Here is a 16,385-nt window from a genome sequence, read left to right on the forward strand (position 1 = left end):
GCTGGTGTAGAAATTGTCCAGGTAGAGGTGGTAGCCCTGGTCCAGCAGTGGGTGCACCAAATCCCACACTATCTTCCCTGTAACATCCAGGAAGAGGGGGCTTTCTGGGGGCACTATAGTGGAGTCCCTCCCTTCATATACCCTGAACTTGTAGGTGTACCCTGATGAACTTTCGCACAGCTTATACATCTTCACACCATACCTTGCCCTCTTATTGGGCAGGTACTGGCGGAATTGAAGTCTCCCTTTGAATTGTACTAGGGGTCTATGCTCACATGTTTGGCGGTGGTATATGCCTGGGCAAACTTGGCACTAAAATGATCTAATATGGGCCTGACCTTAAATAAACGATCATAACTGGGGTCACCTCTGGGTGGGCACTGTGTGTTGTCAGTGTAGTGCAAAAAGTTATGGATGGCTTCAAAGCGCATCCTGCTCATTGCCATGCGGAACATGGGGGTGTGGTACAGTATGTCTGTGCTCCAGTAGTCCCTGATTGAAGGCTTCTTTACTATCCCCATAAGGAGTATTATGCCCCAATACTTTTGCATCTCTGCTGCAGTGACAGGGGTCCACCTGTAGGGTTGTGCATAAAATGAAGTGGGGTTTTGGGCATATGCTGTGCAGCGTAGAGATTTGTCTGAAATATAATTACATTCAGCAGCTCCTCATCAAAAAAAAACTTTAAAAAGTCCACAGCTCTGAGCCCTGCCGTGTCAAAATTAATTCCAGGATGGCCCAAAAAGTCAGGGACCTGAGGGGGATAATTATCTGGGGCTACCCATGTGGGGTCAGTGGAAGCCCCAGACGCTTCTCCTGCAGAAGTCCCAGACACTTCTCCTGCAGAAGTCCCAGAAACTTCTCCTGCAGAAGTCCCAGGCACTTCTCCTGCAGAAGTCCCAGACACTTCAATCGCAGAAGTCCCTGGAACCCTACGGCGCCTTCATGGGGTTCCTTCCAGGTCACTGGAAGATGAGCAGGAGGATGATGATAGGTAAAAGGGGACATCATCCCCACTAGCTGACTCGGTTTCAGAGGCAAGCATGTTATATGCCTCCAACACGGTGTACGTCTTCTGAGACATTGCACACAAAAAAAATAGAGAACGTACACTAGAAAAATTAGATAATGTGCACCAAACTACACGGATAAAACGTCTAGCAGGCACACAAAAAAAAGATAATGCACACCAAACTACACGGGCAAGCCGCACAGATGGCACACACAAAAAATAGCTAAGTACGGGTACACCTACGGCACTCTGGAAAAAAATATTACCAGGCACCGAAAAAAAAAAACCTATGTGCACCGCACAAAAAGGCGCTACAAATGCACCTAGCTTGCCCTAAGACAAACTTACTACCACTAAAGATACTATGCAGCGCTATTCACACGGCGCACTGAAAAGTGCGCCCAGTGCAGAACAACGCTAACACAGCGCACTAAAAAGTGCGTTTGGGTTCAGAAGGGACAGACAGGGAAAAACGGAAGACACGTGGGATCACACAAGGCGATCACACAGGGAACACACAGGACACAGGAAAAAGCAGATAGGGATAGGGATTTGTAGGGAACAATAGGGATCAGAACAGTAATTATAGTTTAAAAATGTATTTTGGTGCCCACAGTAACGCTCTTTCCTCTCTCCAGCGATACCAAACCAAAATGGTGCCGTTGGAGGAAGAGGAAGGAGCTAAAACCACGTTTTTTAGTCCAAAATCACTGCAATTGGCCAGTCAGGTTTGACTGGCCAATCGCGGTGATCGGCGGGCGGGACCGATTTGATTGGTCGGGTGACAGAGACAGGAACTCCTCCTGCCTCCCTCACCCAAGTCCCATCCCAAAATTTTTTAACTTAAACTCCTATGCGCTCGCGCAGTAGCTGTACTGTGCTGAGCGCTAATAGTGGGAAGCAGCGCAGTACAGCTACGGCGCGGAGCGCTAAGGGGTTAATATTAAGTATATGTCAGCACTATAACTATATGTACACACTAATGCACTGTCTTTTGTGTTCTCTTCCAGTATAGGAGCTCTTATTGGCCTGGCCATCGCAGCATTGGTTTTACTAGCCTTTGTTGTCAGTGTATGTGTGCTGTGCTATTTATTTCTGTACACAAAACCCCAGAGGATAGAAACTGGTTTGAAACTACAACATGCAGGATCATCATCGTCACACCGAGGTAGGTTTAATGCAGGTTCATGCAAAAACCTTTAATTGCAATAAATTGCTTGGGACACTTAAGGGGGAATATTCCCATGAAGACAGTTTTCTTATATTTACTCAGGATGACAAAATAACACATTCTCTAATTCACTGTTATTAACAAAAATGCAGCATTTCACAGATGTTTCTAACAGTCCTGCTGTACACAATTTCAGTTTCCCCTATACACGACCCTATAACTTCTCTGAGTTTCTGTCTGTCTCTGCTGTGTCTGTAGCCACGCCCCCTGCACAGAGCTCAGAGACTCTCACTGATCACATCCTGTCAGCACATGGTGAACAGAGAGAGAGACTGCAAACTACAAGCTACAAGGAGATAAGTAATCCAGGGGAAGGGAAATTCAGGCACAGATCTGTGAGATGTAGCAGAGCTCACAGTGTAACAGTGTAAAAGTCTGTCAGCCTCTGTTTGTTAGGCTATGTGTAATAGGCATCTCATCATCTCTGATCTGTCTCATCTCTCTCTATGTGTCAGTACAATGTCAGTAGCCAGATGAAAGTGCATATACACCTTTTACCCTGATAATGTAACCACATTGTCACCCCACAGAACTAGATGGATAATATAGTAATGTGTCTACTTAGAAAGGCCCCTCCCACACCCTGGAATTTTCACTGAGCAGCAGGAAGAGTGATAGGAGCTAAAACAGCAATAAAACTTGTAAAATTGTGCAGTAAGGGGTTAAAATAATTTTTATTGTGTTAACACCATTAGGGGATTGAAATGTTAGAATTTTCTTTCGTGGGAAAACCCCTTTAACACAAGGAAATCAACCATTTCGGTTGGTATGTTTAGTAGAAAGCAGATGTCAGCGCTATAATAATCATAAGAGGGGATGGTGTCAATAGCGTCAAAAATCATTCTGGAGAAAATCACTCAATAAAAAGATGTAAATGAGGCTTGGGTGCACCAATGAACGTCATCCGGGTGTCATAAAACTATGATACCTACATCGAAATTGGTATCTATCATATAAAATTTGGTGTCTCCATGACTGTACTAATCCAAAGAATAGGGGGAGGGGGAAGTGTCATTTGGACTTCATAGTAAAGGCCATAAAAAACAAGCTCATAAGCAAATGTGTTGACTTTTTTCACAGTCAATTTTACTACAAAAAAAGTGTTTATTTTTTTTAAATTTACAATTAAAATTTATCTGTTCCGTCTTACATTCAAATTCAACTTAAAACTACAAACCTAAAGAACATATAAAAGATAAGAAAATATTGCGTCAGCTCACCCTTCTTTAGGTAGGTCTTTTGTATCCGGATACGGAGGAATAGATTTTCATGTGCATCCAGCACACTAGTAGTGCATCCGCGTTGCCTGCTAGGACTGCTGGTGGGGTATGAAGACTTGACTGGTGCTGGTGGGGTATGAAGACTTGACAAAGAGGTAAATCGCGCACATCCATAAAAACTTGAAGCTTTATTTGAAAATAATTAAAAACATAACAAAAGAGGACAGGAGCGTTGCTAGGGTCGCAAAAGATTCGGGGCACGGGCCCCAATGCATATGTACCAAATTTTGAGTAGTGTATCTTGTACATAACCCCCTTCACGTGTGGTTGTGCCAATAACAACTGTACCTAGCAGCTACAGATAACACAGGAGATATCCCTACCTATTACATCTATCACAAGGTGACGTGTAGTTGTTTCTTGATCTTCTCCATTAGGCCCAGCATTACCAGGTCTCCTCTTCAGCCACGGTTCTCCCTGTGGAGTTTACCACACAGAAATCTTATGTTCAAACACTTTCTCTTCTTTACTGTAAGACCCCTTTCAAACACACATGTAAGCTAGGACTGCTGAATAAGAGGTGGGAGTGTTCCTTACTCCTCCCTTCTCCATATGAAGTTGTGCACCCAGGCTGTTCTTTCCGGAAAGATCTTTTTTCCAGCGATGGCATGGTGGCGCAAAAGTGTGCTCACCATACCGGGGACACCTATGGCAGCTGTATGCCACCAAAAATGCCCTCTGTGCAACCCCCTGTAATGTCCTCATAGCCCCCAAAAACTCCTCCGCAGCCCCCTTTCATGTCCTCCACAGTCCCCCATTTCCTCATAGCCCAATTAGCCCTCAGCCGCAGGTAACGTGCACCACAGCCAACCCCCCCCCCCCCCGTGTCCTCATAACCCCCTGTGGAAGTCCCCACAGTCTCCTCAATGTTTTCCACAGCCTCCAGAAAGTAAACCCCAGCCCCCCATGTCCTCATAGCCTCCAGACAAAAGTAATCCCCCCCCCCCATACACACAGAATGAAAAACAAAAACATATTCCCCTGTCTTTCCTCTGGCTTCTCGCAGGACCGCAGGAATGAGGTGTGGTGACGTCATCACCCAGCTTCTCCTGCTCCCGGCGCTGTAGTGAGCTGCTAGAAGCAGGGGAGGCTGTGTGATAGCGTCTCCTGCTCCCTGCACTGGTGAATGGAGCTGACAGCTCCGTTCACCACTACAGTGCTCACCCCTATCTACGTCCGGAGGACGTAGATAGCGATGAGAGTGGGGAAATCACCCCGGACAGCTGACATTCGGGGCACAGGCCCCGGATCATTTGACCTAGCGACGCCCCTGAAAGAGGACGACAATCACCTACGCGTTTCGAGCAATTACTGCTCTTAGTCATGGCATGTTTAACAATATGTCACAATAAGATTTTAAAAGAAACGTCCACCAATCAGAAATAGGGGGTGTCACATGACTTACACACACCCCCTATTTCTGATTGGCGGACATTTCTTTTAAAATCTTATTGTGACATATTGTTAAACATGCCATGACTAAGAGCAGTAATTGCTCGAAACGCGTGGGTGATTGTCGTCCTCTTTTGTTATGTTTCTAAAGAACGTATGTTGTACATAACCCGGGGACTGATAAAATTGTAGGGTATTAGAAGTGCACTGGCATCATAATATGTTAGTACCAGTGTGCACCATACTATTAATTCAATCTTTTTATTGATTTTATTCAGGAATTATTCATGTAAATAGCAATAAAAATAATACAACATAAAATACAGTAAAAAAAAAAAAATAGAACATGCAGGATAACATTCAGATGGTCCCCTACTTAAGAACACCCGACTTACAGACGACCCCTAGTTACAAACGGACCTCTGGATGTTGGTAATTTGCTGTACTTTAGTCCTAGGCTACAATAAACAGCTGTAACGGTTATCACAGGTGTCTGTAATGAAGATTTAGTGTTAATTCTGGTTCTTATAACAACATTTTTAAAATCCAGTTGTCACAGAGACTAAAAAAATTCTGGCTGGGGTTACAATTATAAAATATACAGTTCTGACTTACATACAAATTTAACTTAAGAACAAATCTTCAGAACCTATCCTGTACGTAACCCGGGGACTGCCTGTAAAGTATTAGCAACCCGAAGAGAGAGGGAGGAGTCCACTGTGAGGAGCGGGTGGGTGCATATTGTGATGCAAGTTGAGGAATATAAGTAGCTACAACAACAGTAAATTGGTGAAACATATTGGGTGTGGTAGGGAGGCATACTAATACGGCGCACCCTACTTTATAGTTAGAACTCGGATATGACACTTGATAATGTAATTTTCATCTTGCACAGATTTCATATTTCATGCTGAGCATTCAGCAATACTTTAAGAGTCAGGGATTCATCTTCAGCTGCTTCCTATGGCATATGAAAGCCACATGCTAATAGTCCATTGTTCTCAATACATTTACTCTTCCAGCACTTGAAGATGTCGCAATGTGCCGCACACAATGCAGAACCTCTGTAGTGCTTTTAGAGTTGCCATGCAACATAAGATATTGATATTATAAAGTGGAGACTTGTAGAAGTGGACCACATGTGACTACATAATTAAGAGGTTAGGAGATTTCTTTGCAGAGATTGAACTAAAATGATCTCAGATATTTTTAATAAAAAGAAAAACAAAGGAGTCAAAGAAGGTCTCCACAGAAGCTGCAAATGTAACGCCTGTCCCCATTGGACTTCAGCGGCATCGTCTGTCCGTATAGTGCAACTGAAGACGAGCTAATAAGCGTTATTTGGTTTCATTCTGTCCTTACTACAGGGCCGGCTCCAGGATTCAGTGGGCCCCTGGGTGACAGAGCCTCAGTGGGCCCCTTAGCAGTAAACTCATGTGGCGGCATTAAAAAAAAAATATAGAATTTAATGAATTAACCTCTTAGTTCTTTATACCGTACATGTACACATTGTAACGAATCCTATGTAAAGATGCCATATACTGCAATTTAGTAGTATGGCAGTATATGGTAGGAGCGATCAGGCCATGTAGGGTTAAAATACCCTAGAGCAGTGGTGGCGAACCTATGACACGGGTGCCAGAGGCGGCACTCAGCTCTTTCTGTGGGCACCCGGGCCATTGCCCCAGCACACCAGACAAGACTCAAAGAATTTTCCTGCAGTTCCAAGCAACTTAAAAGATTCTGCTTTCAGTCATATTTTGAAACTGACTTCCCTACTTGGGACTGTAAGAAGAGAGAGAATTAGACAAGGTCGAATTATTTTTGGAGGACCTCCTGCTGCCCCCACGATTCTCTGTGTACAGAGGGAAACTGGAAAGAAGCTAAAATGATGAAAATTTTCAATCTTTCTACTGTGTTGCTGTCCTTAGAGGCCAATATGATTGAAAGTTGTTGAACAGGGAGCAATAAGTTACACTTTTAATTTTTGGTTGGCACCTCGCGATAAATAAGCAGGGTTTTTCGGTTGTAGTTTGGGCACTCGGCCTCTAAAAGGTTTGCCATCACTGTCCTAGAGGGTCTAAAAAAAAATAAATTCAATAAGATTCACCCCTCTTTCCATAAAACTGATATACAACTAAATAGACAGTAAAAATCACAAAAACAGGCATCACAGCTTCTCAAACTGCCTGATCAAAATATAAAAATGGTTATTCCTGACGGTGAACCCCATAATGGAAGATGGCGCCTAATTAGCCAAAACGCCACCTTTACATCACATAAATTTTTTTTATAAAAAGTGATCAAAAAGTTGCAGTCCTCAAAATGGTAGCAATGAAAACGTCAGCTCATCTCACACACAGCTCCTACACCATAGTATGAAAAAGTTTTCATTTGTATTAAAATGCAATAAAACCTACATACAGGCAGTCCCCGACTTACGCGGTTCTGAGTTACGAACAACCCGTAGATACGAACGGGGTCCTGGCCTGCGCATACAAGAGCCCCGTTTGTATCTAGGAGTGGCCCGTAACTCAGATCGCAGATACTGTCCTAAGTTCTGTGCCCTGTAGAAGCGCTTCAGCGATCTCGGCGGAGGGTGGCTGTAACTAAGGACCGCGACCGCGTCCTTAGTGATGGCAGCATATGGCGATCTCGGCGGAGGTAACTAAGAACGCGGTCAGCGATACCAGCTGCTTCTTCTGTATGGGCACAGAAGCACTGTTTTTTAAAAAAATTTAAAAATCCAATTGTCACAGGGGCAATAAGTGAATTTCAATCTGAACAGGAGCACAAGCATCAAAATCAACTTAACATGCTTGTGCACAGTTGCCTGTCATATAAAACAAAAAAAATATTGTCTGGAGTTACTGTACATTTATAAAATACACCAGATCCGACTTACATACAAATTCGACTTAAGTACATACCTACAGTCTTTATCTTGTATGTAACCCGGGGACTGCCTGTATATGTGCAACATCCCCCACCGGGGCCTAGCCTTTTCTCGGGGCCTGGAGTCAGACGGGGCCCGCAGTACCTGAGTGGCTGGCGGTTGCGGCCTAGGCACGCTAGTGTCACGGTGCTTGGTATGGGGACCGGAGGGCTGTCCTACAGCCTGGCAGGTCTCCAGCAGGGTGGTGTTGGGAAGAAATGATGAGGGAGAGGCTGCTATAGCGGATCTCCCTGGGGCAACCCTTTGGTGTCTAGAGTATGGGTCTCTGTGTGGTGGACAGGGTGCCCGTGATGGTGACAGCCGTAGTAGCAGGGACCAGACGGAGGCAGACGTTGAACAAAAACAACTTACAGTTCTTTATTGGAACCGCAGCAACGTGCCTTAACAAAATGGTGGAGTGCTGAGATGCATTTGGAGGGAGCCACAGGAGGGATCATCAGCCTGGATGCAATGGCAGGCTGGGAGATAGCTGTGTCCTAGTAGGATGCTTCAGCTTGTCCTGGGTTGCTTCAGATATCACCCTGGAAGGTAGGATGATACCCCTTTCCTCTCACTGACTAATTCACTACACTCTACTGTCTCGCTGCTTGGTCTGACTGGCTAGTCTTTCTGACTGAATCCTGTCAGACTCACTTCTCTGACTGAACTAACTGTTGGAATTCTCCAACCGTCACTTTTTCTCAGCTCTTGGTCATGTGGTGGTTACTCCTCCAATTACATCCCAGCTTACAATACATTAGGATAATACATGTGATTGGATGACACATTTTACATCACATAAAGCAATTAACTCCTGCCTTACCAGGCAGGATCTACCACTGCAGAGTTCATCTGTGTTATCTAGTGTTATGTAGTGACATGCTGTGAGGCTAATCAGACCCTACACAGGCTGCAAGCTACATGGTGGGACGTATTTGCAAACACAGCTCTACCTTGCATCGGCGAGGGTGTTGCATACCCCCGGGGCAATTGAAAGAGCCGCCCTCGGCTCGACTACAGACTGATTGGGGCGCAGAGGTAGATAGGGGCACTTCTGTGAAGTGCAGGCTACATGATCTGTAGGGACAAACCGCCCATGGTCCTGGAGACAGGCACCTGGGTTGGTGTCGGACTAAGACAAGGACATGTGTGACAGTTGGTTGCTGACGCCATTAAACCAAACTGTACAGTAGGAAAGGTGTGGTGTCATGTACTGTAATCCACTCCTTGCACCGGGGCCTGTATATTTGTTATATAAACACTTCTTCCCTGGCGACAAATATATAGTGTATATATGCATTACATTGGCATATGTGACACAATAAAACATTGTACAATGTACAAGTACCTGTCGACTAACATTCTTACCCTTGTGTGAGTGGCATCCAGGTGCTATATCTTTAACACCCCCGGTCCCCTAAGGACCCGCAGTTTACAGACTACCCCCACTTGCAAAGCTTTGGTTTGAGGCATAAGATTGCGGTCAAGGTTTACAGATTAGACGGTCCGACACAGCCACACTACAATCTGAAAAGCCTATAAAAGGTTAGTGCAAACTACAGACATAAATTGACAGTGTGCAAGCATTTTGTAAACTCACATTGGCTTAGGAGCCCAATGGGTACACATCTTATAACATTACAAATGTTACAGATAGTTAGGCTACTCAGGGTAGCAGCATAGAATGTCTCTTTACCTGAAAAGGAAAGGCATAAAAGTGCAATATAAAAATAAATAAAGTAGCAACTTTTCCTTGAGGTTGGCAAAAGTCTCTCAGAAGGTCTTTAATAGCAAAGTCCATCTTCTGGGTACAGCCCTTGAAGTGGGAAAAGTGCAATAAAGATGCAAAGGGTCTCCTCTATGTGTAGAGGGACAGAGTCCTTTGTAGGGGTGCTATCATAGCACATGACAGTGGTCAGTGCAAGGTATGTCTCTTGACTGAAAAAAATAAATAGGGGTGAGAGTCCCAGGAAAGTCTCTGGCTCTTGTGGAATAGCGGGCGCTCAGCCCAAATGGGATAGCAGTAATAATATTTACAATATGTACAATAAGCACAGTACCTGGTAAGGCTTTCAGCCCATCAGGGGTTACTCAGTATCTTCTTCGGTGGTAAGTACTTCGGTGTCAGAAAAGCGTACCTGCCGCCTCCTTCTGTGTGACACCAGTTGGTACTCCTGCAGGTACGCAGGAGCTTTACCTTTCGTCTCCCTTTGAGGCCTCCGAAGTTCCGGCTGGGAGAAGATAACAACCTCCTCATCGTCCTCCTCTGAGTCAGGCGCTGGAGTCGGAGTCTCAGCTGTCTCTGATGCTTCAGGGGTTGCAGACACTGGAGCCGGATCATCCTCCACAGGCAGCAGTATTGGAGACTGCGGTGGGGATGATGGTCTCTCTGGGGTACCTCTTACTGGAGTGGAAACAACAAAACAGAGTTGAGGCACAGTCACAAGCTCTAAGAAACTGGGGGTAGATGAACACAAGGAGGTCTGTAAGTTGGGGGTCGAGGTGAGAGGTGTGGACATAGGGGCAAAAGGACAAAGACATCTCTTCAGCCGGTTCCTATGTACCCGGAGTAGTGGACGGTCTCCTCTTGAAATCTCGTAGACTTCAGGGGACAGACTGTCCCTAACTAGGTATGGCTCACGCTCCCAACGCCCATCTAGCTTACTGGTGGGATGGTTGTTGCGCAGCCACACTCGATCTCCTGGGGCAAGAGGCTCAGCACAGGCATTACGATCAAAGTCCCTTTTTTGTTTCTCTCGGGCCTCTTCCAACCGCAGATCGACAACTTCTCTGGCATCCGCCAGGCGCCTCTGGTGTTCATGAACCCAGTCAGTCTGGGGGAGTAAAGACTGAGAATCAGGGGACTCCATGTCCCAGGTCATATCAGCAGGGAGATGGCCGTGTCTCCCGAACATCAGATAATATGGGGTGTATCCTGTGGAGCAATGAGTGGTGTTGTTGTACAGGTACACTAATTCGGGCAACAGTTTTGGCCAGTCAGCCCTTTTTGCAGGGGTCAGAGTCCTCAGCATGTTGATTAGAGTCTGATTCATCTTTTCGCAAAGCCCGTTGCCTTGGGGATGATAGGCTGTGGTCTTCAGCTTTTTACAGCCATATAGAGTGCACAGCTCTTGGAAGACTTGGGACTCAAACGCTGTTCCTTGGTCCGTAAGGATCTGGTCCGGACAGCCATAGGGGAGGATGAAGCTCTTCCACAGGGCCGCTGCGGTGGTCCTTGCAGATAGGTCTCTGACAGGTACTGCAACCACAAACTTGGTATAGTGGTCGATGATCGTGAGAGCATAACTGTGACCGGATCTGCTGGGCTCCAACTTCACATGATCCAATGCCAGGATCTCTAAGGGCCGTTGGCTCACAATGGGATGTAGAGGGGCCCTTTGATTGTGTCGCTCTCCTCGAGCGATGGCACAGGCTGGGCATTCCCGACATCAGGCTTCGATGTCGGGCTTCATGTTGACCCAGTAGAAGCGCCTTCGGAGCGTGGCTTCAGTCTTCTGAGCGCCAATGTGTCCGGACTGGTCATGGTACATGTCCAGTACTATCTTGGCGTCCCTCCTGGGAATCACAATCTGGTACAGCCAGTCATAAGTGATAGGGTCCAGAGTTCTTCTCTTTAACAGACCCTGATGCATGTTCAGAGTCTTTCTCTGGCGCCACAATTGAGACAGTTCTCCGTCAGCTCTTCTGCGGCGGATTCTTTCAGGCACTCGCCCACTAGAGAGATAGTCCATTACTTCTCCTATGGCGCGGCTATCAGCCTGAAGACTTATCCAGAAGTCCTTTTCCGCAGGGGGCTCTGACTCTTCTTGAGGAGTAGCTGGCGCTGCCTCTGACGGTAAGGAGTAAACTCTCTGGGCATCTTGACGCACAAACCGGGCATAGAACGCTGGCATCTCCACATCTTCCCACTGAGCATCCGTGGAGGGTCCCTCCCACTGGTCAGGGAGACGGGACAGAGCGTCGGCGTTGTCATTGGTCTTACCAGCCCGGTACTTGATGGTAAAGTTGAAGTTGGCAAGTCTAGAAGCCCACCGTTGTTCCAGTGCTCCAAGACGGGCGGTGTTCAGATGCGCCAAGGGATTATTGTCTGTGAAGACAGTGAAGAAGGATGCAGCCAGGTAGTCCTTTAACTTTTCGGTCACAGCCCAGACTAACGCCAGAAACTCCAACTTGAAGGAACTGTAGTTCTGGTCGTTTTGCTTCGGTTCTCGGAGGGAACGGCTGGCGTAGGCTATGACCCTTTCAGTTCCGTTTTGGAGCTGGGATAGTACAGCCCCTAGGCCTTGCTTGCTGGCATCAGTGTATAGGGTGAAAGGCAGACTGTAGTCTGGATATCCCAACACCGGAGGCTCAGTCAACCGTTGCTTGAGCATCTGGAAGGCAGCTTCTCGTTCGGCTTTCCACTCAATGGATACTCGGGAACGTTGGCTCTCTTTTGGCAGGTCCCTTAGAAGTTCTTGCAGGGGAGCCGCCAGCTGGGCAAACTTCGGGATGAAACGCCTGTAATAACTGGAAAATCCCAGGAAGCTTTTGATGTCCCATATGGTTGATGGGGTAGGCCAGTTGTGGACAGCTGCAATCTTCTCTGGATCTGGCTCAATTCCATGAGCGCTCACCACATGTCCCAGGTACTTGACGCTAGGTTGTAGCAGGTGGCACTTGGATGGCTTGACCTTCAACCCATGTTGGGTCAGGATTTGGAAGACTTCAGCCAGATGGTGGAGGTGGTCTTCATAAGTCTTGGAGTAGATGATGATGTCGTCCAAATAGCAGGACGGTCTCGAAGTTGCGATGACCCAAACATCTCTCCATCAGCCGTTGAAATGTGCCTGGGGCGTTGCATAGCCCGAACGGCATGTTGTTGAACTCGAACAGGCCCATTGGGGTGGTGAAAGCCGTCTTCTCTCTGTCTTCTGGCGCCATGGCCACTTGCCAGTAGCCACTGGTCAGGTCCAGGGTAGAGAAGTAGGCAGCTGACCCTAGGGCTGCGAGGGATTCCTCGATTCGAGGCAGAGGGTAGGCGTCCTTGTGGGTGATATTGTTGATCTTCCTATAGTCAACACAGAATCGAAGGGTTCCATCCTTCTTCTTCACAAGGACCAGCGGGGCAGCCCATGGGCTGTGACTCTCCCGGATAACGTTGGCTGTCTTCATCTCTTGTACCAGCTTTTTCACCTCTTGGTAGCGGGCTGGAGGTATGGGCCGGTATCGCTCCTTGATAGGGGGATGAGAGCCAGTAGGGATGATATTTTGGATCAGAGTAGTCTGCCCAAAATCCAGTGGGTGTTTGCTGAAGGCCTGGTGGTGCTTCATAACGACATCCAGGACACCTTGTACTTGGTCTGCAGGAGTAAAATCGTCGTCTCCAATATTGAGCTCAAGCCACCAGGATTGCTCGGCAGGCTCACCTTCAGCACTTAGCTTCAGTTCCAACTGTTGGGAGGCAGACAGAGAGGTTTCCACCAAGTCTTCAAGATGGACGCTGAAGAGAGTGGCTACGGCTTGGTACTTTCTCAGATCCACTGGGGAGTCTCCCACATTTAGTAGTCGAATGGGTACTTGTCCTCGGGATACAGTGACTAGGCTCCTGGCGGCTAGAATGGGCAGGTCTTCATCAGCTGGTAGAGGTTCTACTAACGCCTGGTAGTCTTGACCTTGGACGCCCATGCAGGCTCGACACCATACTAACGTCTCAGTCCCAGGTTGAAGGCGGACAGGTTGGGGATCCTTGATCCGGGCTCTGCAGATTTCACCATTAGGGCCAGCAAACTTCTGTTGCGCCGCTAGAACCTGCATAGTCTCCTGAGTTACCTTCCGGGAAGCGTTGGGCACTGTTGGCAGGGAGTCGTGGAGAGCCTTCAGCACTTCCGGGTAGCAGTTGCGGAGGACATTGGTACCCAGTACCAGGGAGAAGTTACTGTTTTCGGGCACTCGTGTCACCACTACGCCCTGTCTGGTTAACTCAGTGTCTCCAATGGTTAGCCACGGATGGGTACGGGCTTTCCGTTCGTAGCAATAATGTTCAAGTAAGCCTTGGGAGGCTGGATTAAGGATGCTCCTCCTCGGCATTTCTCGAAGGCAGCACTCCGGAGGGTGGTCACTTGAGAGCCGGTATCAATTAAGGCCGGTAGGGTAACTCCGTTGATGGTTACATGAACCATGGGGCGAGTCCCAACGAACCTGGGCATCCAGTTAGCATCTCGGGGACTTACAGGTTCTTCCCTTGGAGGTCGTCCCTTAGCTCCAAGGGTTTGTCGTTTAACTGACGACATCCATCCTCTTCATGCCCATATTTATGGCAGTAGCTGCACCGCTGTCGGGGTTTCTTCTGACTCCAGGTGCTTAACGACTTCTCTTCTCTTGGGCGCTGTTTGGCTGGAGAGTCACGAGGGGTAGCTGACCATACAGAATTCTCTGGAGGTTTCTTCCTCATAGCGGAGACAGTCACTTCCAACTGGATCAACCGATCGAGTATTTTATGCAGGGTGTCCGCCAGATTAGGGATCTGTCCTGCTAAGCCAGCAACTTCTGTAGCCGCTGGAGTAGGTGATGTCGACTGCGTTGGATGGCAAGCTAGAGTCCTCCATTTCCTCGGATTCAGGCTCTTTCTGCGGTCCAGTAGGCGGTCGGTCCCCTAATATGTCAATGGCAATTTCCTTAAACTCAAGAAAGGAGGCCTGGGCATGTTGAGAAGAGATGATCTTTAGTTGACACCTTTGATTTCTATCAACAAGTCCATTAATGAATTGTTCCCTCAGGGTTTGATCAGAGGTTTCAGCGTCTTTGGGATCAAGACGGGTTATGGCCTTCCATGTCTCCTGTAGGGAGAGGGCAAAGTGAAAGGACTCTCTGGAGGGCTTAACATGCTCTGGTACCCTGAGGAGGGACCAGGGGACGGGACCTGCTCCAGTCCCGTATCTTCGTCCTGGGCGGACATGACTGGCCTAGCTGAGGGAGGTCTGTAGGGTTACACAATGTTCGTTGCTATGGGCGATGGCTAGAATGGGACGTGGGCACTTTAAGACACAGTCACTATTCCCTGGGAGGTGAGCCAATAACCTAGCGTCGGAAACAATCTCTACCCCCCTTTAACTTCCCCAGCGGTACTCACTCAGGATCAGCCGCGGTGACAGGACAGCTCCGGTGCATGAAGGACTCTGTTCCCGATGTCCGGCAGGCAGCAGGGTCTCGGTGGTGCTCAGCGGTGTTCTCCTCCAGTCGCAGGACACGTGTGCCGGAACTCCGGATGAGGCGCACGCTGCTGGCAGGCTTCAGGCGCGGCCTGCGCCGAAATCCAAGATGGCCGATTAACCCTCTTCGTTGCCGGCCGCACACGCTCCAGCTCCTCATCCACGGTGCTTTGCGCCACTCGCGCAGGGGGCGGAGCCTAGTGACGACTCTGGAGTTCCCGCCAGTGAGGATTTGCCGGGCTGGAAATACTTGCTGCGCCACAGCCTTGTGAGGTAAATGCTTCAACCGCTCTGCACCAACTGTAGTTGAGCTAACAGAGTCCGTTGGCAGGGATTAACCCCCTGATTGCTGGAGCGATGCTTGACAGCGCTTGGCAGCAGTAATAAAGTCAATGTGAAATATAGCACAAAATCACTTTGGCCTATACCCGAATGGTAGCAGGGTTAGGCAGCACAGTAGTTTTTCAATAAAGGATAGTCTCTAGTGCCAGAATAAGGCACAGAAGTAATGATCCTGTGTTCGTGATGCCACTTGCAACATCCCCCACCGGGGCCTAGCCTTTTCTCGGGGCCTGGAGTCAGCCGGGGCCCGCAGTACCTGGTCACGGTGCTTGGTATGGGGACCGGAGGGCTGTCCTACAGCCTGGCAGGTCTCCAGCAGGGTGGTGTTGGCAAGAAATGATGAGGGAGAGGCTGCTATAGCGGATCTCCCTGGGGCAACCCTTTGGTGTCTAGAGTATGGGTCTCTGTGTGGTGGACAGGGTGCCCGTGATGGTGACAGCCATAGTAGCAGGGACCAGACGGAGGCAGACATTGAACAAAAACAACTTACAGTTCTTTATTGGAACCGCAGCAACGTGCCTTAACAAAATGGTGGAGTGCTGAGATGCATTTGGAGGGAGCCACAGGAGGGATCATCAGCCTGGATGCAATGGCAGGCTGGGAGATAGCTGTGTCCTAGTAGGATGCTTCAGCTTGTCCTGGGTTGCTTCAGATATCACCCTGGAAGGTAGGATGATACCCCTTTCCTCTCACTGACTAATTCACTACACTCTACTGTCTCACTGCTTGGTTTGACTGGCTAGTCTTTCTGACTGAATCCTGTCAGACTCACTTCTCTGACTGAACTAACTGTTGGAATTCTCCAACCGTCACTTTTTCTCAGCTCTTGGTCATGTGGTGGTTACTCCTCCAATTACATCCCAGCTTACAATACATTAGGATAATACATGTGATTGGATGACACATTTTACATCACATAAAGCAATTAACTCCTGCCTTACCAGGCAGGATCTACCACTGCAGAGTTCATCTGTGTTATCTA

The 16,385-nt window shown here is 47.9% G+C and overlaps 1 protein-coding gene across 1 annotated transcript in view; it reads left to right on the plus strand.

Annotated features, from left to right (window-relative positions):
* Positions 1–16,385, plus strand: part of SHISAL2B (shisa like 2B) — a 75,879-nt gene that overhangs the window by 44,599 nt on the left and 14,895 nt on the right. Inside the window, exon 2 of the mRNA XM_072137134.1 lies at positions 2,023–2,180. Within this exon, the coding sequence (XP_071993235.1) occupies positions 2,023–2,180 (158 nt within the window). The remainder of the gene's footprint in view (positions 1–2,022; positions 2,181–16,385) is intronic.

The sequence above is a fragment of the Engystomops pustulosus genome, chromosome 1 (genome assembly GCF_040894005.1).
Source record: "Engystomops pustulosus chromosome 1, aEngPut4.maternal, whole genome shotgun sequence".
Classification (NCBI taxonomy): Eukaryota; Metazoa; Chordata; class Amphibia; order Anura; family Leptodactylidae; genus Engystomops; species Engystomops pustulosus.